Source organism: Myodes glareolus, chromosome 2, assembly GCF_982192425.1.
Source record: "Myodes glareolus chromosome 2, mMyoGla1.1, whole genome shotgun sequence".
NCBI lineage: Eukaryota > Metazoa > Chordata > Mammalia > Rodentia > Cricetidae > Myodes > Myodes glareolus.
In genome coordinates, this window is record NC_142027.1 from 97864244 (window position 1) to 97891434 (window position 27191).

Genomic DNA, 27191 nt, shown 5'->3' on the forward strand with positions numbered 1-27191 from the left:
GAGATCAGCTTGGGGAACAGTGAGACCCTGCTTCAAAGTAGATAGTTAAATCAAAAATCAAGTGAGCAGTCTGACAGGTGGGTGTATCTGGGAACCCTGGACCATGACGAGGATGGTGGCTGTCCCTGATGCCTCTGCACAGTCTGTGTGGGCTGCATAACTACGGCCTTGTACTCACAGCTCTGGGTGCCAGCAAAGCGTCAGCAGGGCTGGCTCCTTCTGTCTTCTGCCCTTGGCTGATAGATCGGTCATTTCATATCTTCATGTTGATCCCCTGTATCTGTACCCTAATCTCTCCTTACAGAACACTACAAGGGACCACCCTGTGACCTAGTTTAACTTTATCTCCAAATATAGTCATAGTCCCTGGTACTGAAGGCTCTGACTCTCACATGGATCTGGGTGTGTGAGAGTAGAGACAGTGTTGTGTGGTGTTTTACTCTTTTGACTTTTGACTGGCCCACCACCCAGATCCCAAATAAATCACACACAGAGGCTTACTCTTAGTTATGAATGTCCAGCCTTAGCATGGTTTCTTTTTTGTAGGCTTTTCTTAACCTAAATTAACCAGACTACCTTTTGCCTCTGAGCTTTTATCTCTCTCTATTTCTGTATACCTTTCTTTACTTCTCTCTTCGTAGCTTGCTGTGTAGCTGGGCGGTTGACCCCTCATGTCCTCCTCTTCTTGTTCTCTTGTTGCTCTTTTTCTTCATTCTCAGGTCTCCTTCTATATTATCCTCTCTGTCTGTCAGCCCCACCTATCCTTGCTCCTGTCTTGCTACTGGCCGTTCATCTATGAGGACCATCAGGTGTTTTAGACAGGCACAGTAACAGTTTAACAGAGTTAAGCAAATGCAGCATAAACAAAAATCATACACCTGAAAATAATATTCCCCAACAACACAGTTCAGGCTATTACGATGTCCAGCTCCCACAGACCATGGCAGTTCCTCCAAACAGCATACTCCTTGGTACTGAGGGTTGTGACTGACATGAGAATTTTAGCAGGGAGGATACAGTTCAGCCCATTACTATTCCCAGCTTCCTTTCCCCTTGCTTTGTGTGAGACAGCTTCCAATGGGGCCCTGGATGGACTGGAACTTGCTATATAGTGAATCTGGCCTTGAACTCCTCATCCTTTTTCCTCAGCTTCCCAAGTGCACTTGCTATGGCAGAGAACCTGAGTTTGGTTCCCAGCAGCTATGTTAGTAGGCTCACAACTGCCTGTAACTCCAGTTACAAGGGACCCAAAATCTTCTGGTCTCCATGGAAATCTGCGTGCATGTGCTGCACATGCATACACACACACACACACACTAAATCAATTAAAAAAAATTTGCCAGGTGTGGTGGTGTATTCCTTTAATCCCAGCATTTTGGAAGTAGGGACAGTTTGATCTCTGTGAATTGGAGACCAGACTAGTCTACATAGTGAGTTTCAGGGTATCCAGAGATACATAATGGAGAGACTTTGTCTCAGAAAACCAAATAAATAAGTAAAATTAAAAGTAAGTAATTTTTTGAGACAGAATCCTATTATGTAGCTCAGGCTGACCTCAGATTCTGAATCCTTCTGCCTATGCCTCTGAAGTGCTGGGGTTACAGGTGTGTACCTCATTGCCTGCTTTACAGTTTTGAGTGTGTGAGTCTTCTGGTTTGTTTCCTACTGCTGTGTTGGAACTCTAACCAAAAGCCACTTGGGGAGGAAAGATTTATTTGGCTTGTACTTTACAGTCCATCACTGAGGGAACTGGGCAGGGGTTCTAGGTAGGAACCTGGAGGTTGCAGCTAGTGCAGAGGCCATTGAGGAATGCTGCTTACTGGCTCCCCCTGGTATGCTCAGCTACATTTCTTATACACAAGACCATCTAACTAAGGACGGTACTGTCCACAGTGGGGTTGATCCTTCTACATCAACTACGAATGAAAAAAATACCTCACAGACTTGCCTACAGGCCAGTTTGATGGAGGCATTTCTCAGTTGAGATTTCCTCTTCCCAGATGACTCTTGCCGACAAAACCAACCAGCATAATTGACCCCTTGTCATTCTGACACACAAAGATATTAAACCATAAACTTTCCTGTTATCTCCATGATTTCATGTTAGTATCACAATATAAAAATTAACACAACTTTAAAAGCTCCACAGTTTTTAAAAATGTCAATACTTGAAAAGCCCAAGGTCTCTTTAAAACTCCAATATCTCTTTAAAAGTTCAAAGTCTCTTAACTATGGGCTCGTGTAAAAAAAATTATGTATTTATTATTCCAAGAGGAAAGAACCTGGACACAGTTACAATTAGATCAAAGCAGAACCAACATCCAGCAGAGTAAATCAAATTCTGTAGTTCTTTGTTCAAGGTCTGGGGCTCACTCTAAAGGGCAGCTCCACCTCTCCAGATCCGCCCTCCACAGCACCCATAGGTCTTCTTGTAGTCTTAGGTCAGCTCCACTCCACCCTGCTGCTGTCCTTGGCGGTCATCCCGTTGGTCATGGCATCTCCAGTTTGCTAAGGTATTCACGACAACTGAGGCTGCGCCCTCACCGGTGGCCTCATGATATCCCTCCCTTAAGAGACTGACTCCGCCACATGGTGCAGCATTTAACTTCTCTCCATGACTCCTTCAGTCCCCCGTACCCTTATACATTGCCAAGATTGGCTGCCAGCTTGAGATGGATTCTTGGCTCCTTCCCACCACAGTTTCTGAATGTTGTTCCATAGGAAACACTTCTGGAAGATTTTTGCTGGTCTCCTAGCCGATTTCTCAGCTCCAGCGGACCAGCATCGACTGTCCTAGTAAAGCAAAGGTTTCACTTCAGCAGTGCTGGTCCCTTCTTAGTCACATCTGATTCTTCATCTCCAAGTGATCCAGAGCCATGGAGTCTTAATTCAGATATATCACATTAACAACCTGATAGTCTTTGAGGGACTCTCAAACTCCCTTCTGAAACATTATAAGACAGGCCTCCACTTTCTGCATTTCTCCTCACATTCGTATCTTCCAAGCTCCCACAGGGCAGCCATTTAAGCTCTCATTTGACATTCAGTGACTTTCCAGCTTGAAGTTTCAAACATTCCCACAATCCCCTACAACATGGTCAGGTTTTCACAGCAGTAGCTCACAATCTGGATACTTGTTTCTGTTTCTAGTTTGCTTTCTATTGCTATGATAAAACATTCTGATCGAAAGATACTTGGGATCCAGAAGTGGTGTCACATACCTTTAATCCCAGCACTCGAGAAGCAGAGGCAAGGAAGTCTGAGTTCAAAGCCAGCCTGGTCTACAGAGTGAGTTTTCGAACAGCCAGGCTACACAGAGAAACATCACCACCACCACTATCATCATCATCATCATTTATGCCCCAGCAATGCTTAAGCATGCATGGGCAGCCCGTTTATGGCAGTTCTCCAGTTGTTCCTGTCCTGGGCAGTTCTAGATGCTTGTGTTATTGTCATACCCAAGGTTCCACAGTTTTCCTTTATGCCATCCATCCAGTGTTATTTGGGCCTTCCTCTTTGCTTTATCTCATGCCCTCCTCCAAGCAGTGCTATCTTTGGGTATCTACCATCATTCATTCTCATAACATGGCCAAACAGAGACTGCTTATTTATTTCCCGGCTGCCCAGACCCAAATAATCACACAGAAACTATATTAATTACAACACTCTTTGAGCAATGACTCAGGCATATTTCTAGCTAGCTCTTACATCTTAAATTAATTCATTTTTACTAATTTATATTTTGCCACGAAGCTCGTGGTTTGTTACCTCTTGTTTCTTGAACTGCCACATGGCATCTGCCTCCTAGGCAGCTATGTGGCATCTCCTTGACTCCATCTACTCTTTCTATAGATCTCTGTTCACATTTCCCGCCTGGCTTCACTCTGCTAAGCCATTGGCTGAAGCAGCTTCTTTATTAACCAATGGTAATAGAACATATTCATTGCATACAGAGAGGAATCCCACATCAGTATCCTGTAGTTCACTCCCTCTGTAGATGGAGATGTTTCTTACTGTCATGGTTGCACAGCCTGTCTCTTCATGTGACACCTAGAATCCTCCTGAGTCATGCCATCTCAAACACGTTCAGCTGCTGTTCTGAGGGGCGTTTCATCGTCCAGGTTTCAGAGTTGTAAAGAAGGCAGCTCAAGACAGGTGTCTCATATGCCTATAATTTGTAATTCTGTTGTTGTTATGTCTCTTGCTGACCAAACCTTTCCTAATGCCTGGAATGCAACCCTGGCTTCCCTATCTGCTTCTTGATTTCTGAAATAGTTTCCTCCTTTGAAATGAGGTTTCCTCCCAGATAGACCTGTGTTTCACCAGCAATACAGCACTATTTGCTGAAAGTCCAAATGAGCTGCAGGCCTTGGTAGAGTGGTAGAAGTCAGTGAAAACCTTGTTATGAAAATAAACATTGAGAAGACTGAGTTACTGCACATGGGAAGGGTGCACCAGGATTCTAACACTGTAGTAAAGAATCGGAACCTTAAGCAAACACAGAGAAACCCTGTCTTAAAATACAAAACCAAACAAACAAAAAAGGAAAAGGAGAGAAAGGGTTTTTTTATTTGGCTTACACTTGTATAGTACAGTCCATAGTTAAGAAAACTCAGGGCAGGAGCTCAAGACAGGGACCTGGAGGCAGGACCTGAAGCAGAGGCCATGGAGGGGTGCTGCTCCCGAGGTTTGCTCAGTTTGCTTCTTTATACACCCTGGGGCCACCTGGCTATGGGTGGCTTGGCCACAGTGGATCGGATCCTCCACAATCATTAATCAAGAAATATCCCACAGCCTGGCCAGTCTGATGGAAGCATTTTCTCAGTTGAGGTTCTGCTACCCAGATGACGTTAGCTTGTGTCAAAGTGACAAAAATCAACCAGCACATCTTTTGCCTTATTTATCCCCACGAGTCTCCTTTTTTAACACTGTATAATTGTGATATATGACATATTCATTGTCCACTCCTGTAAAGTGAGTTATTCAGGGTTTGGTGTATTCGCAGGGTTGCATAACTGCAGCCACGGGTTTAGAACTTTTTTCTCCCCCTGGGTACTGCATCCTCATTCACAATCGCCTCTCCATGCCTTCATCCCTTCTCCTCCCTGCCCTGACCCTTGTAATCACCATCTACTTCCTGTTTTACTGGTTCTTAACACGTGATAGCAATGGGGTCATCTGTGATCTTTTGCTTCTTTTACCGACTGTGATGTCATCTATATTCATGATGATATCATCACACATAATACAGTGTGTCTCAGGCCTTCCCTCCTCTTTATACTGCTCCAGTTCCCCAGCTCCTCTCTAGTTGACATGTGTTACTTGTCTGTCACGGCCATTCTGTCGGTGGCTAGTGAGGCTGAGTAGGCAGGGACTGGGCTTACACTGAACACCCAAGCCTACAGTAGGTGGAAGCAGGAACTCTGGCAGGAGGCACCCATCCTAGCATGGCCTCAGGGGTGGTGTGAAGGCTGCAGTCTGCAAAGAAGCTGTAGGGCTCCTGCCTGCAGGCAGCAAGCTGAGTGGGTACCAGGAAGGGCAGGTGAAAGCTGTGTGGAGAAGGGGAAGGAACAGGTCACCCTTGGCATCTGTGTTCAGGTGTTGGCCTGGACCCCTGCCTCCTCCTGGGCCTCACGGGAGGCTCCATGCCAGTTTCCTGCTCTGCTCACCTGCAGATGTCTCTGTCGTTTCAGCTGCTCAGCTGGGAAGGAAGGTGGCAGTGGCTGACTATGTGGAGCCCTCTCCCCAAGGTAGGTGACAGGAACAGGGTAGGGACACAGCTCACATTCAGCTTACACTGAGTCATTCAGTCTCTTCTGCCCACAATCTCCCTGGAGTGTGCTGCTCAACGTACAGCAATTTCTATCAAATTGTTATTTTAAAAATGACTGACGAGTGCTATTGGAGTAATGGATCAATGGTCAAGAGCACTGGCTGCTTTTCCAGAGCACTGAGGTTTGGTTCCCACTACACCCCTGGTGGCTCATAACCAGCTCTAACTCCAGTCCTAGGGGATCTGACACCCTTTTATGGTGTCTATGAGCACTGTACCCATGCAGTTTGCACACATATATGTACATAAAACACCATATTCACAAAAATAATAAATAAAATGTTCAAATTTTTTAAAATGACTGAGTATATATATACATATATGTATATATATATATATATGGAACAAATCCATATGGGAAGGCTTCACTGGGTCAAGTTCAAGTCACAAAATAGCAACCCCTTTAAGACATTCTGAGCCTGTAGAATAGAAGCCTCTTGTATTCCCCTACATGGAAAGTCAAATCCACTCCTACCAGGGCTTGGGTGATTCTGTGACTGAACACCTCCCTGGTATGTGTAAAGACCACATGTGCGTGTCCCCTGCAGCACACATACATAGACATGTACACACACACACATGCCCACACACTTGCACACACACGTGATGTAGGATATCCTTCTGCATGCTGTGAATATGTGTTGCTTTTATTGGTTGATGAATAAAGCTATTTTGGTCTGTGGCAGGGCAGAATATAGCTAGGCAGGGAAAAAGAAGGCAGAGTTGGGGGAGACACCAGCAGCCACTGGAGGAGTAGGAAGCCAGAGCATCACTGGTATGCCACGGGCCACGTGGCAATATATTGTTTAATAGAAATGGGTTAATTTAAATATAAGAGCTAGTCAGTAATAAACCTGAGCCATCAGCTAGACAATTATAATTAATATTAAACCCTTGAGTGATTATTTTATAAGTGGCTTTGGGACTGGGCAGGACACAGAAAAACCTCCAGCTACACATGTGTACATACACATACATGCTTTTTCTGCTATTCCAGGTACTAAATGGGGCCTCGGTGGCACCTGTGTCAATGTGGGTTGCATACCTAAGAAGCTGATGCATCAGGCCGCACTGCTGGGGGCCATGGTCAAAGATGCTCACCACTATGGCTGGGAGGTAGCTCAGCCCATCCAGCACAACTGGTGAGGAACCCTTGCTGTGGGGTCCCCTTGAAAGGGAGATTTTCTGTCCGCCACTTATCCCAGGGAGCAGCTCTAGTTTTGGTTGCGGGGGGGGGGGGGGACAGCTGAGATAGTTGGCACTCTTCAGACACTTTTGGTGGTCATTGGAGGAAGAACATGTTAAATTCCCCAGGTAGAGAGAGCCCAGTATTCTGTATCCCCAAACCCTAGTCAGAGGCAGGGAAACCCCAGATGGGGAGTGTCAGGCTCCAGCCTTTTAAACACACCCGCAAACCGGGTGTGGCGGTGTGCACCTGTAGTCCAGGACTCAGGAGGCTGACACACGAGGATCTTAAGTTTGAAGCTAGCCTGACTTACTTAGCAAAACTCTGGCCCCCTCCAAAAATAACAGAAAGTAAAATAACCACACCTCTGTTTCCCAGGATTCCTGAGTTTTCTTTCACTGCCTGAATGAACTCTGCAGCCATCTCTGCTGCTGTGGATCTCATGGGGTTTTTTGTGTGTCAACAGGAAGAAAATGGCAGAAGCTGTGCAAAACCATGTGAAGTCCTTGAACTGGGGTCACAGAGTCCAGCTTCAGGACAGGTACTGAAACCCCCAGGCCTCAGTGGCCCTGTGATGTGGCCCTCGGAGGACCACCGTCCTGACCCTTACAGTCACTCTGTACCTGAGAACGTCTGCACTCTGCAGCACAGCCCCTGGCAGTGATAACGTGAGGGTCCTTGGGCCTCAGCGCAGGGAAGTAGGGGGTGCCTGAGAGGCCTGGGACTGAGGAAATGACAGGCTAGCTGGATGGCTGGAGCCGGGGGGCAGGGTGAAACAGGCAACAGAGGCCTCAGGCCTGAGCCTGTGGATGTGACTGGACTGATGGGCCCCGTGCAGGATGTGGTCCTCCACAGTTTGGAGGATAGAGCCTGGTGAGCCCTAAGTCAGGTGGCAGCGGATCAGGAGGGGCAGGGGGGTGTTTACAGTTCTATGTGTGTGTGTGTGTGTGTGTGCATGCGTGCGCACGCCTACCTGTGTATCTGTGCATCGCTTGTATATTTGTTGCCTCCAGAGGTCAGAAAAGGGTGTTGGGACCCTGGGAACTGGAGTTACAGATGGTTGTGAGCCACCATGAGTGCTGGGCCTCAAACCCCCTCCTCTGGAAAGTAGCCAGTGCTCCTAACCACTGAGCCATCTCTCCAGTGCTGCAGGGATATCATGTGTCTGTGTTGTAAGGCTGTTCCTTGATTGTCGGGGTGAGTGAAGAAGGTGAGGGAGAGGCACCTGGACACGGATAGTTACTGCTACCATGGGGCCTTTCAGACGGGAGGACAGGTCACTCTGCTCACCAAATACCCGCCCCACCATACCACAGCCTCACAGTGCCAGCTCTCTTGGCCTCCTGGTGCTTTTAGGTGCACAGGTGACACACATATGGTAGACACTTCAGTTCCCCATGGAACTTCCCTGAGTCCTTCCCCTGCTAGTCACAGTTTAGGGCTCTCAGGATGGTGCCAGTCATGGCATCTGTGGCCGCCACGTCTCAGGGAAGCAGAGTGACAAGCAAGGGATTCTTGTTTTCCAGTGTGGTTCTCACTCACACTTGTCCCACTAGGGCTACAGGCAGCTGGCCTGAGTCAGGTCTTGCTTCCTTTTTGTTCTTTTATTTAAAAAAAATCTTTGCATGTGTTTACTTATTTTTCATGTGCATGGTGCCAAGTTCTAGAGTCTTCCTCCTAGGGGTCCACATGGCACTGTCTCTCTGACCAGCACTAGAGGCTGAATCTGCAGAGGAAATGTTTAAAGAGCCTGAATCTTAGAGACAGGTGTGGTGGTGCCTGTAATCCTGGGTTTACCGGCACTGTGGAGGTGGAGGCAGGAATATCAGGAGTTCAAAGTCATCCTTGGCTACATAGTGCATGTGCTGGCTGGTTTTATGTCAATTTGACACAAGTTAGAGTCATCTGAGAGGAGGGAGCCTCAATTGAGAAAATGTCTCCGTAAGATCAGGCTGTAGGCAGGCCTGTAGGACGTTTTCTTAATTAGTGATTGATGAGGGAGGGCCCAGACCTTTGTAAGTGGTGCCGTTGAGAGTTAGTGACCTTAGGTTCTATAAGAATGCCCACTGAAGAGCAGGGTGTGGTGGCACCTTTTATCTCAGCACTCAGGAGGCAGAGGCAGGCATGTCTGTGAGGCCAGCCTGGTCTACATGGTGAGTTCCAGAACCACATAGAGAAACCCAGTCTCGAAAACCAAAACCAAGAAAAGAGAGCAAGCTGAGCAAGCCAGTAGTCAGCACCATCCACAGCTAGTGCATCAGCCCTGCCTCCAGGGTCTCGCCCTGTCTGAGTTCTGTCCTGACTTCCTGCAGTGAGGAACAGTGATGTGACGGATAAGCAGAGCAGACCTTTCCTTCAGAAGTTGCATTTGGTCATGTGTTTCCGCAGCAATAGAAACCCTAACCAGGAGTGTGAATTTGAAGCTAGCCTAGAACACATGGGACCTTATCTCAAAAATGAAATAAAATCTTACTTTTATATTTCAGGAAAGTCAAGTACTTTAACGTCAAAGCCAGCTTTGTCGACAAGCACACAGTTTGCGGTGTTGATAAAGGTGGGAAGACGGTAAGTGTCCATTGGCCTGCCTCTTACGGCTCCTCTGGCCCCAGATCCCAGCTTTGTAGGTCTGGGCCAGGTTCTGGTGTTAACAGCTGCCTTTGAGGTCACACTTCTTCAGAGCTGTTGCACAGGTCACAGCCTGAGATCCCAGCACTAGGGAGGCAGAAGCAGGATCTTGAGTCCCAGACCAGCCCTGAGCTGAATAGTGGGACCATGTCTCCCCAACACAGACACACATACACGCACACACAGACACATATGCATGCAACACATGCATTCCTGAGCACACAGACACATTCACACACAAATTATTACATACACAGACACATGTACACACACACATACAGACATGCACACTCAAACAGACACATGCACACACAGATACATACACACATATGCACACACATACACATACACAGAAACATGAACACACAGAAACACATATACACAGAGACACATGCATGCACACAGATACATGCACACACAGAGACACATGCACACACACACACACAAACAGTTCAAACAGAGCTGGGGATGTAGCTCAGTGGCATTACCTAGTTGACCTAGCGTGAGTTAGATCAGTCTTCAGCTACACATTCCCCTTGTTAAGTAACTCAGATGTCATGGCTGGCTGTCCTGCAGCTTGGGGTGATGACAAAGATGAGAATCGCTCCCTTCCTACAGTGTTTGTGGGGCTCTGAAGAGGCATAGTGTTTGCAAAGGCCTTCTGCACTGTGAAGTGCTTGGAGCTGGAACACCTCACTGCCCCTCCTGCCTGGCCCTCCTGTTCAGAGGACATTGTGAGACCCCTGTTCTGTGAGACTTAGTGATATAGGCAGAGCACCCCCACTGCACAGTAGGGAACGCAGGAACCACTGCCCAGCCACCCGCAGGCATTCGTGCCTGTTGGCAGCTGAACACGCACTGTTTGACCCACGGTTCTCTGTTTATCCTCAGACGCTGCTTTCAGCTGATCACATAGTCATCGCTACAGGAGGGCGGCCGAGGTACCCCACACAAGTGAGTGGCCTGCTGTGACCCTTGCCTGGGCCCTCTACCCTATCCCACTGCGATTTTCCTGTCCCATTTTCAGGCCTCCCAGAATCTATCCTGCTGAAATGGATCTTCAGGTTCCACCCCTTCCCCCACCCCGCCTAATGGCAATGTCTCAGGGTCACTCCACACTGCAGCCTCCAGGGGCCTGTCTCCCTTCATCCCAGTGTCCTCCCTCTTCTTCCCCTTAGTGTCTAATTGTGTTGTCCAGGCTGGATTTGAACACCTAGGTTCCAGTGACCCTCCATGTCAGCCTCCAGAGTAGTTGTGATGTCATACCTGGTCCCTGTGACTCGAGTGTTTGACATTACACCTGACCCTGTGTTCCTTCTTCCAAGCCCCCATTGTCAATTGCTTTTCTCTTTAACTTCAAAATGCCAGGCCTTCAGGACTTCAGTCTTATTCTTCACCTTCCTCTTTCTCTCTCCCACACTAAAAGTTTGAAGTAGAATTCACTTACCAAAATTCTCTTTGTGAGGCACAATGGGTTTTAGTACATTCAGTTGCCCTCTCCTATACCCCTCCATCTCCAGATCCTTTTCAAAATTCCCAGTTGATGCCTTGCCGCAGCTCCCCTGGTTTCTAGATTCAGGTGTCTCAGCAAGGATATGATGTGTGTATGATATATGAAATGATGGCTCATTTCCCCAGCAACTGTGCTCAGTGTTTACTCATAGATGTATCAGATCCTCCTTTTGAAGGCTGAGTAACATTCCATCTTGTGCAAACACCACCTTTTGTTTACCTACCTGTCTATTAATATCTCAGTTGCTTCCTTTTTTTTTTTTTTAGCTGTTCCAAACCATGATATGCTATAAACATCCATGTAAAGGGGTTTCTGGGGAGTTTTTTGTTTTGTTTTGGCTTTTTGAAACAGGGTTTTTCTGTAGCTTTGGAGCCTGTCCTGGAACTCACTACATAGACAAGGCTGACCTCAAACTCACAGAGATCTGTCTGCCTCTGCCTCCTGAGTGCTGGGATTAAAGGTGTGTGCCACCACTGCCTGGTGTAAAAGTTTTTTATGGAGTTTATTATTGCTTCCCTTGGGTCTTTATTAAGAATGGAAGTTAGAGCTGAGCTGGGCATGGTGGTGCAAGCATTTGATCCCTAAACTCTGGAGGCAGAGGTAGGTGAATCTCTATGGGTTTGAGGCCAACCTAGTCTACAAAGCGAGTTCCAGAACAGCCAGGGCTCTGGAACACAGAGAAAACCTGTCTCAAAAAACCAAAACTAAACCAAACCAAAAATAGTGGAAGTTAGATCACATGATCATTTGACTTACCCTTTTGAGAGACCACCAGCTTGTTTTCCAGAGGCCACACCGTATCTGCTCCCTGCAGCTGTCTCTGAAAGCCAGTTTCTGTGCTCTCACATAGCTCAGGTCTTTTGGTGAAAGCAGAGTATTTCAAATAACTTATATGGCAACACCCACAGGGATTTTCTCATTGCAGGGGGCACTTCTTGGAGCTGGTTTTGTGAAGCATTTCTTTTTTGTCGTGTGTGGCCACTGGAGTCTACTTAATTAGCTTAGTGTCAGCTAAGGACTGCAGAGGTTTCCTTTAAAACCAGGAACCATGAAATCTCTGCATGCCTGTAGGAGCCTTCAGTTCATACTGCAGTCTGTATGTCTGTGGGATCCTTCAGTCTATACTGCAGTCTGCATGTCTGTGGGAGCCTTCAGTCTATACTGCAGTCTGCATGTCTGTGGGAGCCTTCAGTCTATACTGCAGTCTGCATGTCTGTGGGATCCTTCTGTCTATACTGCAGTCTGCATGTCTGTGGGAGCCTTCAGTCTATACTGCAGTCTGCATGTCTGTGGGAGCCTTCAGTCTATACTGCAGTCTGCATGTCTGTGGGATCCTTCTGTCTATACTGCAGTCTGCATGTCTGTGGGATCCTTCTGTCTATACTGCAGTCTGCATGTCTGTGGGATCCTTCTGTCTATACTGCAGTCTGCATGTCTGTGGGAGCCTTCAGTCTATACTGCAGTCTGCATGTCTGTGGGATCCTTCTGTCTATACTGCAGTCTGCATGTCTGTGGGATCCTTCAGTCTATACTGCAGTCTGCATGTCTGTGGGATCCTTCTGTCTATACTGCAGTCTGCATGTCTGTGGGATCCTTCAGTCTATACTGCAGTCTGCATGTCTGTGGGAGCCTTCAGTCTATACTGCAGTCTGCATGTCTGTGGGAGCCTTCAGTCTATACTGCAGTCTGCATGTCTGTGGGATCCTTCTGTCTATACTGCAGTCTGCATGTCTGTGGGATCCTTCAGTCTATACTGCAATCTGCATGTCTGTGGGAGCCTTCAGTCTATACTGCAGTCTGCATGTCTGTGGGATCCTTCTGTCTATACTGCAGTCTGCATATCTGTGGGAGCCTTCAGTCTATACTGCAGTCTGCATGTCTGTGGGATCCTTCTGTCTATACTGCAGTCTGCATGTCTGTGGGAGCCTTCAGTCTATACTGCAGTCTGCATGTCTGTGGGATCCTTCTGTCTATACTGCAGTCTGCATGTCTGTGGGAGCCTTCAGTCTATACTGCAGTCTGCATGTCTGTGGGAGCCTTCTGTCTATACTGCAGTCTGCATGTCTGTGGGAGCCTTCAGTCTATACTGCAGTCTGCATGTCTGTGGGAGCCTTCAGTCTATACTGCAGTCTGCATGTCTGTGGGATCCTTCAGTCTATACTGCAGTCTGCATGTCTGTGGGATCCTTCAGTCTATACTGCAGTCTGCATGTCTGTGGGAGCCTTCAGTCTATACTGCAATCTGCATGTCTGTGGGAGCCTTCAGTCTATACTGCAGTCTGCATGTCTGTGGGATCCTTCAGTCTATACTGCAGTCTGCATGTCTGTGGGATCCTTCAGTCTATACTGCAGTCTGCATGTCTGTGGGAGCCTTCAGTCTATACTGCAGTCTGCATGTCTGTGGGATCCTTCAGTCTATACTGCAGTCTGCATGTCTGTGGGATCCTTCTGTCTATACTGCAGTCTGCATGTCTGTGGGAGCCTTCAGTCTATACTACAGTCTGCATGTCTGTGGGATCCTTCTGTCTATACTGCAGTCTGCATGTCTGTGTGAGCCTTCAGTCTATACTGCAGTCTGCATGTCTGTGGGAGCCTTCTGTCTATACTGCAGTCTGCAAGTCTGTGGGATCCTTCAGTTCATACTGCATGTCTGTGGGATCCTTCAGTCTATACTGCAATCTGCATGTCTGTGGGAGCCTTCAGTCTATACTGCAGTCTGCATGTCCATATCATTCTTCAGTCTATACTGCAGTCTGCATGTTCATATGATTCTTCTGTCTATACCTCAGTCTGCATGTCTGTGGGAGCCTTCAGTCCATACTGCTTTCTGCATGCCTCTGTCTTGGATCTGCATCAATGTGAATAGGATGGAGTTGCCCCTCCTGCCTTTCTGGATAGGGGTGACATGCTTGGGGAGTGTGCATGGGGTTATCTCCCATCCCCACAGAGATGCAACCTGAAGATATGGATAGAAGGCAGGGAAGCTCCCCTCATGGGATTGAGTTGTTTCTGTAGAATGAGGGTTGCTTTTTCAGAAGCCCCAGGGACATGCCAATGGCAGTCTGGTCACATGGATCTCTTTCCTCCGTAGATAAAAGGAGCCCTGGAATATGGAATCACAAGTGACGATATCTTCTGGCTGAAGGAATCCCCTGGGAAAACGTAAGGCCTGGGGTATGTTATGCCGGTGTATCCACTTTCTGCTCCTACTGGAGCCATGGGATCATCCTCTAAAAGAAGGAAAGATAGCCCTTTGTAGACTGCTTTGCAGGACTGCTGGCACTCTGTGTCCCGTGGCTGTCTTGAAGGTGATGAGTGTTACAGAGACCAAGTCAGCTGTTACACAGGACAGTGGTTGTCAGCAGCGTCCCCTGAACTCATAGTGCAGCAGACCCTACTGTGTCCCTCTTGATCATCTCTCCTGTCTGCTTTGTGCATTGAGCATGTTCCACGCTATGGCCAGGTGTGAAGGTGAGAACAGCAGTGTGTGCAAGGCACACGTGCCCAGAGCTGATCCATCCTCCAATACTGGACGCAGTGTGGTGCAGGCTTCCTGCTTGCAGGAACCAGAGTGGCCACAAGAGGGCGACAGAGGCTTGGCTGATAACTTCACTGCTTTGTGCCTTCTCTAGTAAATACTAGTGGAAAAAAGTACCCCAGTGGTTGACAGGTGTGAGAGTGTGTGTGCATGTGTACACATATGTATGTGTGTAAATATATGCATATATGCAGGTGTATATTGTGAGCATGTTGGAGCATCTGCACAGGTATGAGGATGTGACATGTATGTATGCATGCACTAGACTTATTTCAGTGGATGCAAATCCTACCTCTAAAGCCCTGGTGTTTGGAATTGAACCTAGGGCTTCACTAATGGCAGGCAAGCACTCTACCTTTGAAGCTATAGCCCCAGCTCCAAGCTCGTTGTTGTTGTTGCTGTTGTTTTGAGACAGGGTTTCTCTGTGTAGCCCTGGTTGTCCTACAGTTCACTTAGTACGCCAGGCTGTCTTGAATTCACAGAGATCCACCTGCCTCTGCCTTCCACATACTGAGATTAAAGGTGTGTACCACCACTGCCTGGCTGTCAAGATCCTTTAAATAAATAAAAACTTACTTGTTATTACATGTAGGTATCTTTGTGTGTATGTGTGTGTGTGCATATACGCATGTGCATGCATGTACACGTGTGTGCCACAGTGCACACGTGGCAGTCAAAGGGTGATTTTGGATTTGGTTGTCTCCATCCACCTTTATATGGGTTCTTCAGATTAGACACAGCAAGTGCTTTTACCACTGAGCCATTCCATCAGGCCCACACTGTTTGTTTGGTGTGCGGCTGCACAGATGCCAGAATGTGCGTGTGGAGGTCAGAGGACAACTTACAGGAGTTGATTTTCTTCTTCCATCCTGTAGGTTCCAGAGGTCAAGATCAGGTTGTTAAGCTTGGTAGTTAGCACCTTTACCTGCTGAGCCATCTCACTGGCTGAGCCTCTCTCTTTTGAGACAGGGCTCATATTATTAGTCTGGCTTTGTATTCATTATGTAGGCAAGATGATCTTGGAACTTCTGCAAACTGGGTTCTGGAATTACAGGCATGCTTCATCATGCCTGGCTGCTTCTTCCTTAAGCAAACAAACAAAAACTTAGCTTTTTCTTGCTTTATTTATTTATGTGTGTGTGTGTGTGTGTGTGTGTGTATGTGTGTGTGTGTATGTGTGTGTGTGTGTATGTGTGTGTATGTGTGTGTGTGTATGTGTGTGTGTGTATGTGTGTGTGTGTGTATGTGTGTGTGTGTGTGTGTATGTGTGTGTGTGTGTGTCCATGCACAAGCCGTCAGCCTCAACAGCTTGTGCCTTTACTCATGGAGCCATCTTTCTGACCCCTCCTCCTTTTTACAGCTGATCATCATGCACCAGCATCTCACGGTTTGTTGATTTGCTCCGCCATGGATGGGCAGTGTGAACTGCATTGCTGGGAAGGTGGTCCATGGGTGTCTGAATCCTGCTTTCCATTCTCTTGAGCATCTACTTGGCATTGGAATTGTTGGCTTATTGTGCTGATCAGACTACCTTCAATAGCCCAATACTGTGTTCCCAGTGGTGGTACACCAGGGTCCAGGGTTGCTGCCCCTGCACATTTGACCAACAGTGATCTTGACAGTATGAGATCTATAAGGACGTCTTTTCTAGAAGCAGAAGAGCTGGGTCCAAGGGCTTGCAGCCTTTGCTGACAGGCTAGCTGCATCCTGTCCCTAATGCTCTGCTGCCTGCTTCTCCCTCATCCCCATAACATGGGCATTGTCTGCTTTTTTTTTTTTTTTTTTTTTTTTGTAAGACACAGAATGGATTGGCTGTCTTCCCGTTCCCACGTGTGACTGCAGTTGCGGCTGTCTAAAGCCCCTCCCTCACACTGAGGATGAGTTCATACTGATTCATGATGACTTCCGCTGGATTACCAAACTGTGATTTGCCTTTTGTCTTTTATTATTATTATTATTTTAAAAATTAGGGACTGGGAGATTGTTCATCAGTTGAAGAACTGGCTAGTCTTCCAGTGAATCTGGGTTTGGTTGCCAGCACCCACATGGCAGTTCACATCTGTCTATAACTCCAGTTCCAGGGCTTCTGACACCCTCACATAGATGTACAAGCACCCAAAATTATAGTAAATTATAAAAATATTTTATGTCTATGAATGTTTGGTCTACATGTATATATGTATAGCTCATACATGCCTAGTACCCATGGAAGTTAGAATAGGGTATCAGATCTCCTGGAACTGGAGTTATGGGTGATTATAAGCCACCCTATGAGTGCTGGGGTCAAGAACAACAAGTACTTTAAGCCACCGAACCCTCTCTCCAGCTCCTGCCTTTTGTCTTCTGCTTTTTTCAAACATTTACTCATTTCTTTAGGTTTTTGAGACAGTCTCACCTTGTAGTCCCGCTGGTCTGGAACTTCCATACAGCCCAGGGCGACCTCAACCTTGTGAGTCTACTGCCTCAGCTTCCAGGTGTGTAGTGCCACTGCCCCATCTCTCAAATCCTTGCTCTTTTTTTTTTTTTTATCTTTTGTGGCGCTGGAGCTCACATGCAGGCCCTTACACATTCTAGCCAAATGATCAGTTCCCTACCACTGATCAATTCCCACCCAAGGTTTTTATTTCTATGTCAGGACAATTATCATTTTCTTTTATGCCATAATTATTTCTAGGCGTGGGGGATCTGGACTTTCCCAGGGCTTTGTACCCAGAGCACTGCCCTGCTGAGCTCCAGCCCCTTGTCTGCTGGTCTAGCTTTGACTGACTGCTAGAGTGAACACATTCGGATTCCATGGATCATCTTTTCTTGTATTTACAGCCTCCTCTCAAATTCAGAGTATCCGTGTGGGGATCATCCTTGTGGACTCTGGCCCGTATTTGGTTGGGTCTCCCACCCCTCATCTCTTCCTTATCTTCCAGCCCGTTCAAGTATCAGAGATGGCCCCGTGTTGTATACCATAAAGATTCTTCATAACTTATAGAGTGCAAATGGTTTCTTTCTCTTTTAGATGTAACCTAGACCTCTCTTTGCTCTTAATGACTTTTAGATTTATTACAGTTCAGAAGGGCCTGCCCCACCCCAGCTTGGTCTTTGGTTTGCTCTGGTTTTTAGTTGCCTCTGACTGGGTGTTTTCTTATGTCTTAGGCTTGGTTGCCTTTGTCTGTGGAGCTGGGCTGCTGCGGTGCTCGCTGGCTTACCTGTGGCCCCTGCTGCCTGTCTGTAAGCAGTGCTGCTGCTGGGTGTTGCGACTAAGCCTGCTTCACTCCCCCTCTGTTTTCCTGCACCCTGACTTCTTTGGGTGGTTCTTCCTCTCCTGTCTTCCCATAATGCTCTTTGTGCTGGACCCAGCATGAGCAGCACCGGAGCTGCAGTGGCCCTGGACGCCGGCCTACTCTCCATTTCTAGTCTAGAATGAGGCTCCTTTCTGGGTTCAAGCCATTGTTCTGGCCTCTCTCTAAAGGTCATAATTTTCTGAGTTCTGGTCAGACCCATTTCTGGTAAGCCGACCCAATGCTATGCATGTAGTGCAGCCCAGCAAGAAAGCACCCTCCAAGCCCAACCCTGGTAGTCCAGAAGTGGGACCTCTCCGCTGTGACTGTGTGCTGGGGGAAGCTGGCTCAGCTGAAAAGATATGGCCCTCAGATAGTTTAGTCAGGAACAAAACGGCAGTATTTATTTTCTCCAGAAAAAAAACATTTAGGGTTTTTTTTTTTTTAAGCTCCTTCGTGTAGATGGAATCTAGGTATGTTATTGTTTAAGAAAAAAAGTGTTTGTGGTGCATCAGTCACCCGTTTAGTTCTGAACATGATTTATGTGAGGAAATGGTTTTTTTTAAAAAAAATTAAGCTGGAGATATATCCCTGTACGATGCTTCTGTGAAAATGCGGCTTTGTCCAGGCTGTTAATGCAAGTTGTAACAGTGCGGCAGGGGAGGCAGTGTTTACATGTTACATTCCTCCGTGCAGTCAAAATAAGCCTGGAGGGTCTACAGTAGCATTTCTGTATTTTATCAGCTTGGGCTGGGGCAGAGGGGGAGGCCCTGCTCACACTTGGAGGGGCTGTTTCTGCTAGATTTATTTGCCTTATAAATATTCCCTGTGTTTATTTTAACTCCCCTTTAAAATGGAGCTGAAATTAATATGGAACCCAGGGCTGTCCCTATGGCCCCAGGGTGCCTCCCGGAGCCGGTGACACTTTGACATGGTTCATCCAGGAGGCCAGGTCAGCAGCCAAGGGTACATGGCACCTCTGGGCCTGGGCCTGCAGTGGGCACTGTCTGCTGGCTGGCATTTGTTGAGGAAGGACCCCAGAACCTCGGTAGGATCAGCAGAATTTCAGAGCTTTCCTTCCTCTATCTACCTGGGCACAGGCAGCAGCCAGGGCTTATTTTCTAGTCTGTGTATGTGGGGTGTGGTGATGAACGCCTGCCACTCACCTGTGAGGTGGGTTGAGCTCAGCGTGGTAACTATAGCTGTCTGGGCTTCCAGGGTTACCTCCCACTGCCTTTGCCCCTGGGCATCAACGGAGGGACCTCTTTCCTCCTTGGATGACATCTGGGTCTCAGAGAGCCCAGGGCTGGCCAGATGGCAGAGATGAGGCGCTTATGTCTGAGCCCTGTCCATAGAAGACATGGTTAAGTGACACCCTTTACCCAGCAGCTGGATGCTGGCCAGGAGAGGTCACACCTGTCAGCTGTAGTAGATGGAGCACCTGGCTAGAACCCAGGGTCTTAGCAACTTCATAGAAAGAACCCCCGAGCCTGCAAATGTTGTCTTAGACTCCTTGTCCTGTCTTAGAGGGACTGAAGCTGGGCAGTATGAGGCCCAGGGTAAGACAGCAAGTTGGCATCTGCCCACTCTTGGCCACCCAACCACCGGTATATGCTGGATCTGGTTGCCTATTATGTTGTTCTTTGCCAAAATCTAGGACAGGCTGGAGAAGAGATGAGGTAGGGAGGGAGACCAGAGTGCAGGGCTCCTTTGGGAAAAGTAGGGAGTGAGATATTGGCCACTGTGGGCAGGCACCCACTGCCAGTGAGGAAGGTGACTGGTGCCCTGTGGAAAAACTGTCCCATTGATACAGCAAGGCCCTGACAGTGAAGGATGTAGGTGAGAAAAGTGAACTTGCTCATTAACCCTGCTTTAGGGATATGGGACTTGGCACTGGGATTCACTTACAGATCACAGGTAGCTTGAACCAGGTGTGTAGGGACGAGGGAGTGGCAAGAGCTGGCCCTGCCTCTAACCCTGCAGCTCAGACTGTCTCCCTGTACCCCCGTATCTCCAGAGAACCTCTGTGCCCCACAGATTCTCAAGCCTGACCCACAATTAACTTGGCCCAGCATTTCTGACCTCTCCTTTCTGGACTTCTAGATACCCAAACCTCCCACAGGCATTCTCTTCCACATCCCCTCACCCGCAGCAGGCTGATCAGTGGGTGCTGTTGCCAGGCTCACTGTTTCTGGTTCTTGAACTGGCACACCCAGCATGGTGAGGAGGCCACAGTGGGTGAGCAGCTGGCTCCACAGCTTCTCCCACACTGGGCCTGAGCCCCAGGAGCTGAGTTGCTGTGTTCAGGTAACAATTACAACCTGCTTGTTCCTGCTCTCCCTTCGCACTGTGTCTGGTCCCCAAAGGCTTACAGAGTTTGGGGGGTAATCTCTCCCTCTGCTGCTAGTCCATTCAAACCGTCCTGGCTACACACCAACCACACTAGCCCTGGAAATGGTGGTGACTGAGGCCAGCCCATGACGATCTACTCCCATGTCCCCGTGCCAACCTGAGGCTTTCTGTCTCTGGGCACTGTGGAGCTGAGAGTGTTTTTGCGTTAAGAGATAGGGTCTCTAGTGCAGGCTAGTCTGCAGCCTGCTGTGCAACTGAAGCCAGTCTCAGTGTCATGACAGCCCCACCTCACTTTGCTGAGCGCTGTGACTGCAGCATACTGGGCTAGAGAATTTTATACTGGCTGATTTAATGCCGCCTTCCGAGTTGGTCATGGAAGCAACTTTGGTCTGACCCTCACTAAATTGGGAAGCTGCCCAGGGTACTATGATCATTTTTCTCCCGTTCTAAGCACAGGAGTTAGAAAGGTACATTTTTATCTTAGAAGAGCCACTTAGTTAGAGCCATGGCTGCATAATATTCTCAGTTTCTGCCCAGCTTCTGCCTCTATTTCATGTGGCACTCTGGTGAGGCAGAAGGGAGAGTGACTGTCAGCTTGGGGCTTGATTCTCAGCTTTTCTGCTTATTTGCCTGTGTGGGGCCAGGACCTTGGGTAGCTCCCACTACTCAGGGCTTGGCCCAGGGGTAGACCCCAGAGGTTTGGGTGGTACTGGCAGGTCCAGGCAAATCTGGAACCAGCTCCACTAGGAGAGAGGATTTGTGGTGTCTCCTCTCTGGGGCTGCTTTCCTGGAGAGTCTGTGGCTCTGCAGTGTTGATTGGCACTTCCTGGACTGGCAGTACTACCGAGGAACCAGGGGCTCCTATGAGACTGTCACTTGTGTGGGTGTGCCTCCTGGAGAGAGGATTAGGGTCCTGCCAGCTGAGAGGCAGACTGAGCGCCCTGTAAGCCTAGCTTCACAGGTCTGTGTTAATGCCCTTGTTTCTGCTTCCTCCTCCCTTTCAGTTCTGACAAGCAAGCCACCCTGTGATTAAACTAATCTCATGGTAGTCATGCATCCATGGAGAATGTTGGCACATTAAAAGGCACAGAGATCGCACACATACACAGAGAGAGAGAGAGACAGAGAGAGATTAGGTTCAAGGCTACCAGAGTATAGGATGGCCACTTCTGGTTGAGCGGACAAAGATCTGACCCCAGGATCTTTAAATACAGTGTTAACTCTTGAGCTTCCAAACCTTCTTCCAGCCTGCCAGCACCAGCACTGCCATCCCTTGCGGTTGGCTGCAGCTGCACTGGTCATTGCACCTTTGTAGCTGGTCCTGGGTGAGTGTGGTCAGTAGAAGTCTCCACCTCAGTGGAAGTCTCCACCTCTGGGAACTGACTCAGGATCTGCTTTTGTTCCAGTCTCCTCCTCCTCCCTTTCTGTTTTCAAGGGTCCAGGCTGGCTTCAAACTCCCTTTATGGCTCAAGTTGCTCTTCCTACCTCCACTTCCAAAGTGCTGGGATTACAGGCAGGCATGGCCATTCCTAGAAAGAACTTCAGTCCTCTGACTTCTTTTGTTCATCTTTGAAAGAATAAATGTTTCCATTAATTGGTCAGTTAGAGGAAGAGGTGGAGTGAAAACCAATGCTACTGTCACCAGGACTCATAAAACAAGTGGCCCAAGGTCACTGTCCATTCAAGCAAGATGTGAGCTTTTGTAGAGATTTCTGTGTGTGCACTCAAAACTCCTCCACCCCCAGGAATGTGCCTGCCTGTGGGTGTCTGCCTTCCCTGTGTGTGCTTTGGAGTTGGCAATTTGGGGTTGGTGGCCTGAGGGCTGGGGGCACCTGGGAAATGGCTCTCCACCTTCTGTGGTGGGGCCACCTCAGGAGGTCCACAGTGCTCGTGGTCTCTGCTGGAGCAGATGGCGATCCCTGGCTGCCCGCCCACCCATCACCCACACCCAGCCTGCTTTGTGGGAGGCGGGAAGGCACACGTGGACTGCAGAAACAGAAGAATCTGATTCTGGAGACTGTTTGCTTCGTACTCAGCAATGTGGTAGGAGGGCCTAGAAATGGGGGTTGAGGTTACAGCTGGCCTGGGGAGAGTCTGAAGGGAGCTTGAGATAAGTAGAGAGGCCCAGACACCAACAGAAGGACTATACTGGTGTTGCCCCTCTAGGCTGGGTCTCCACTGCTTGTTGGAAGGTGGGGGCTGGGTCCAGCATGCTCTTCAAGGAGCTGAGAACAAAGTTACTGCTTGTTAGAGCTCACAGACCTTCACCATCCATCCTACAGGTGAGGCAGGGTGATTGAAGCAGCTTAATTCCGTTTGCTTCTTAAGTAACTCAGAGTTTCATATCTTAAATGGCTCAGACCTCTCACTATATACATCAAATCCAAAAAGTGTTAGGTTTTATATTTTGGAAAATGTCTCTGCTGGAAACACGTTGCACCTGTGTAGGCGTTTGCAGGCAGATAGACACACACTTGCATCCTGTGTATATTCATTGGGGACCGGGAAAGTGCCTCTGTTCTGCTGGCCTGTTTGGGATCTCAGGATCCTCTGTCCATGTTCATCACATGCCGAGTGGGCTTGTGTGACCAGCTGGGGCCACCTTGTACTCAGCCAGTCAGTGTAGTTCTGTCCCCAGCTCCTGTGCAGAAGCAGCATGCCAGATGGTTCCCGCAGGGCACCTGCACAAGTATTCTGAGGGATCCGCCGCTTTTTGAAATGGAATTATATCATTAGTACTTGCCAGGATTAGTACTGACATCAGGCTTATCCATCCTTACATCACCTGCTCTTGTTCAAAGACTGAAGGGGTGATCTGACGAGCCCACCCACATGCAGCCGCCCTGGCTGGGAATCCTTGTTTCCTCAGCCCTTTTGCATGAGTGTGCACATATGTGCTTGTGTGTTTTGCATGGGTGTGCATGTGCGAGGATATGGACAGGTGTGTGTGACCACTTGTCTGTACTAGTATGTTCACAGTGTGTATGTGCGTGCAAAGGACTTTTCATGTTTGCTTGTCCCTGTTGTGCATATATGTGGAATGTGGACCTGCCCATAAGAGAAGAGTAAAAAGACTGTTTTCAGTGAGTCACAGTGTCTTGTTCTGACTCTGGAGGGTGTGTGTGTATGTGTGTGTGTGTGTGTGTGTGTGTGAGAGAGAGAGAGAGAGAGAGAGAGAGAGAGGTGGGGGGGCTTGGGCCCATATGTAGTGGGGTTGGACAGACAGATCTAGGCTCTGCTCACGGGAAGCTGCTTCCTATAAGCCCCTTTCCCCATTCTGACCCTCTTAGTGTCCTACCAGGTCATTCCTGCTTCCATCCTGGCTCAAGAGGCAAGACTCATCTGTGGGCAGAAGGAAAGCCCTGTGCTTCTGAGGGACATCTCTCAACATGTCCACCAGTGCCTGGTGCTGCCTGTGCTTTTCACAGGCCAGGTGTCATTTGTCACTGATCATGCACCCTTCACCACCAGGCAATTTGCTGGTTCAATAGCACTGTTTGCTGTGTTGTATTTCATAGCTGTAGCTTTTAGGAAGCGGGTTCTGTACCTTGACATCACCTGTTTGAACAGTCAGCCTCAACTGTCATTGCTTATGAGTAACTGGCAAGAAGGCTACAGGGCCCGTCTTCCTCCCAGCCTTGAAACAACAGTGTGTAGCCTTGCTGGGACTCACTCTGTGTGCTCTTTGCTGTCTTCCTCCGCAGGTTGGTGGTTGGAGCCAGTTGTATCCTTTGCAGAAGTGCAGATGGCCATCCTTAGGAATGATGCTCCGCCCCTTTACTATTCTCCTTCCCAGGAGATGCTTTGTTTTCTTGCACGGGGACTCAACTGAACCTGTTAGGGTTGGGGGTCTGGGCCCGGGGAACTGTTTGAGGCTGACCTTTGAAGGCTACCGCTTCCTGAACCTCACACTAAGCTTGCTGGGGCAGCTGGAGAAGGCTGCAAGGCGGTCGCAATGGCTGTACTGAGCATCTCCCTTGAGAGCAGCCCTGGTCTGACCTCATCCCTGCAGGAGAAGAAGTCAGACCAGGAAGGGTCAAGAGGGGAACGCTAAGGGACTCAGGGTCAGGACAGGATATAGAAGGGAAGATGAAAGCCCCAATGCTAAGCCTAGGAGCGCAGGCAACTGTGCCTCCAAGGCTCTTCTCCCCTGGGTCTGGCCAGCAGCTCGCCGCCGAATCTCCGCCGTCTCTCTTGAAGGTTGAGAATAAACACCAGAGCCAGATGGAAGCCCTGTGGAGGCATAAACTTATTTGACCTGTGGGTGCTGTTGGGAGAGCTTGCAGCTGGGACTGGCAGCTCTATGCACTTGAGACCTGGGCCCCTGGGGATCTCCGAAGCTTTTCAGCAGAGCTTTCAGTGCTGAGCAGGAACAGGGGCCTGGGCAGTGGGAGCAGGGTCCAGGCTCTGTTGCCCCTCTGCTCCCTAACTCACAATCAGTTAGTGTTCCTTAGCTTGCTCCTGAAGACATAGCCCTAGAGTGTGCCGGCTTCCTCACAGGCATTGGACTGGACACCACGGTCATGATGCGCAGCATTCCCCTTCGCGGCTTTGACCAGGTAGTGCCCAAGAGCCCCTGTTCTCACCTGACCTCAGCTCCTCCCACGAAGCCACATTCTTTTTATTTTTATTTATTTATTTATTTATTTATTTATTTATTTGGCTACCTTACACTGCCCCAAGCAAGTGCAGGTGTGGCCGAGGGGAGAGGCCTGAATCTTCAAAAACAGTTCTTAAAAGCCAGGTGTCCTGGTACCAGCCTATACTCCTACCACTTGAGAGGCTAAGGCAGAAGAATCATCTGAGTCCAAGAGTGGACCCCAGTCTGGGTAGTATTTCAAGTCCTATCCCCCAAAATAAGTCACCCATTAAAATCTAAGTTTGAGTTTGTCTTTGAGATGCCAAATAGTCTATGTCCTGTACTGTAGTAGGAGGCTGCTTGTTTGTTCCTGGCTGCTCAGCCTCCCTAAATAACTACTCAGAAACTGTATTAATTAAATCAGTGCTTGGCCAATCACTATATCATATTCCTAGCAAGCTCTTGCATATTAAATTAACCCGTTTTTATTATTTATATTTTACCACGAGGCTCGTGGCCTACCAACAAAGTTCCAGCTGGCAGCTCACATCTTTCCCCTCTGGTGGCTACATGGTATCTCCTGACTCTGCCTTCTTTCTCCCAGCATTCAGTTTAGTTTTCTCTGCCTAGCTCTATTCCACCCATCACAGGCCAAGGCAGTTTCTTTATTCATTAACCAATAAAAGCAACACATATACAGAAAGACTTCCCACACCACTCTACCAAAGATAATCCAGTCCTTGATCATGCTAAACTCTGATTAGAGAAGCCTGGCAAAGTCAGCTGAATATGTAATGCACTGGGTCGATGGTCTCATGACCCCTGCGTCCATCACCCAACCCTACAAACACCTCTCCATCCCAGTGTAGCTGTGTGTGACTTCATCCAAAAGCTGTGCCACTGCAGCCAAGAGTATGCATACCAAGCCCCTCTACAGGGACAACATCTGGGGAGCCTAAGGGTTTCCTGCTGCCAGGGGACATGTTGGCAGCAGACAGGCTGCAGATGTAGAAGAGGCCCAATAGGTAAAGGGGCCTGCAGGGAAGAGGGCTGGAGTCTCAGGCGCGCTGGGCACTGAGCAGGTCCCTTAGTTCCCCCTAGAGACTTGCACGTCTGAGTCCACCAGGCATCTGGTAGCATGTAGAGTGTTAAGCAGCTAATGAGTCAGTTCCTTTGTTTGTGGCAAATTGAGATTTGATCCCTGATAATAAAGGGCTCCTCATACATGTGATCCAGCATGAACCCCCTCACTCAAGCAGATAGCACAGGTTTTAAATGGTGGTTGTTCATGCCTCCAGGCAGCTGTGTCTAGTCTCTGCTGTTGGCCCGGCTTAACTGCAGAGCTGTGTATGGACTGGCTGGGCCACGGTGAGGCCTGGTGACACATGGGGCCCTGTGGGCAAGGAGCTGATTGCAACACCTTCACCACCCCCCAGTCCAGGCCTACACTGCTGTTCTTGCATTTCCTGGGACTCAGAGTCTTCTGTCAGCTCCCCCAGCTTCCTGATGGCAGTGAGGGGACGTTGGTGACTCCCAGGGGAGACCGGGTGGGGAGTGGTAGGCCAGCTACCTGAACTGGGACAGAGATCCCATGACTGCGAGAGAGGAGGCTAAAACTAAATATGCCCTGACCAGTCTCAGGTCTGGGAAGTGGGAGCCAGGAGGTAGCTTGGCCTCCCAACTTGATCTCCAGAATCGTAGAACAGTGGGACCCAGGGGTGGGGGTAGTGAGCACCCCATCTTCTCTGGACAGAGCCCTGTTTTGGCCCTGCCGGGCATTTGAGAGCAAGGTGAAAGGCTAGGACTGCTCTCAGTGCCTACTGCCAATAGTGACCTGGTCCTCATGGTGTCTTGTTGTGCTTTGCAGCAAATGTCATCTTTGGTCACAGAGCACATGGAATCTCATGGTACCCGATTCCTGAAAGGCTGCATCCCCTCCGTCATCAAAAAACTTCCAACTGGTCAACTGCAGGTCACCTGGAAGGACCGCGCCTCTGGCAAGGAGGACACAGGCACCTTTGATACTGTCCTGTGGGCCATAGGTAAGAATGCGACGAGTCACACATACACTCTCTAGCTCAAGGGAACCAGCAGAACCAATTCCTTTGGAAGAGGAGTCTTTACCCTTCCTATCCTGCCCTCCTGGGTGCCCCACTCTGCTGACTCCTAAGCAGGTTGGCCACTGCCTGGTACACCTTGCAGGCCACAGGCCACTGTGAAAGCCTATGGACGCAGTACCTACACCTGGCTGTCCCAGACACACTATTCCTCTCTTTCTTTTTCCATTGCCATGT

General features: G+C 48.7%; 1 protein-coding gene across 2 annotated transcripts in view; it reads left to right on the forward strand.

Annotated features, from left to right (window-relative positions):
• Txnrd2 (thioredoxin reductase 2) overlaps positions 1-27191 on the forward strand; it is a 53781-nt gene that overhangs the window by 4251 nt on the left and 22339 nt on the right. For both annotated transcript variants that reach the window (XM_048452305.3, XM_048452306.3), the window contains exons 3-11: positions 5694-5750; positions 6831-6975; positions 7486-7560; positions 9506-9584; positions 10536-10598; positions 14248-14318; positions 24023-24042; positions 24786-24877; positions 26765-26939. In XM_048452305.3, coding sequence (XP_048308262.2) covers positions 5694-5750; positions 6831-6975; positions 7486-7560; positions 9506-9584; positions 10536-10598; positions 14248-14318; positions 24023-24042; positions 24786-24877; positions 26765-26939 — 777 coding nt within the window. The remainder of the gene's footprint in view (positions 1-5693; positions 5751-6830; positions 6976-7485; positions 7561-9505; positions 9585-10535; positions 10599-14247; positions 14319-24022; positions 24043-24785; positions 24878-26764; positions 26940-27191) is intronic.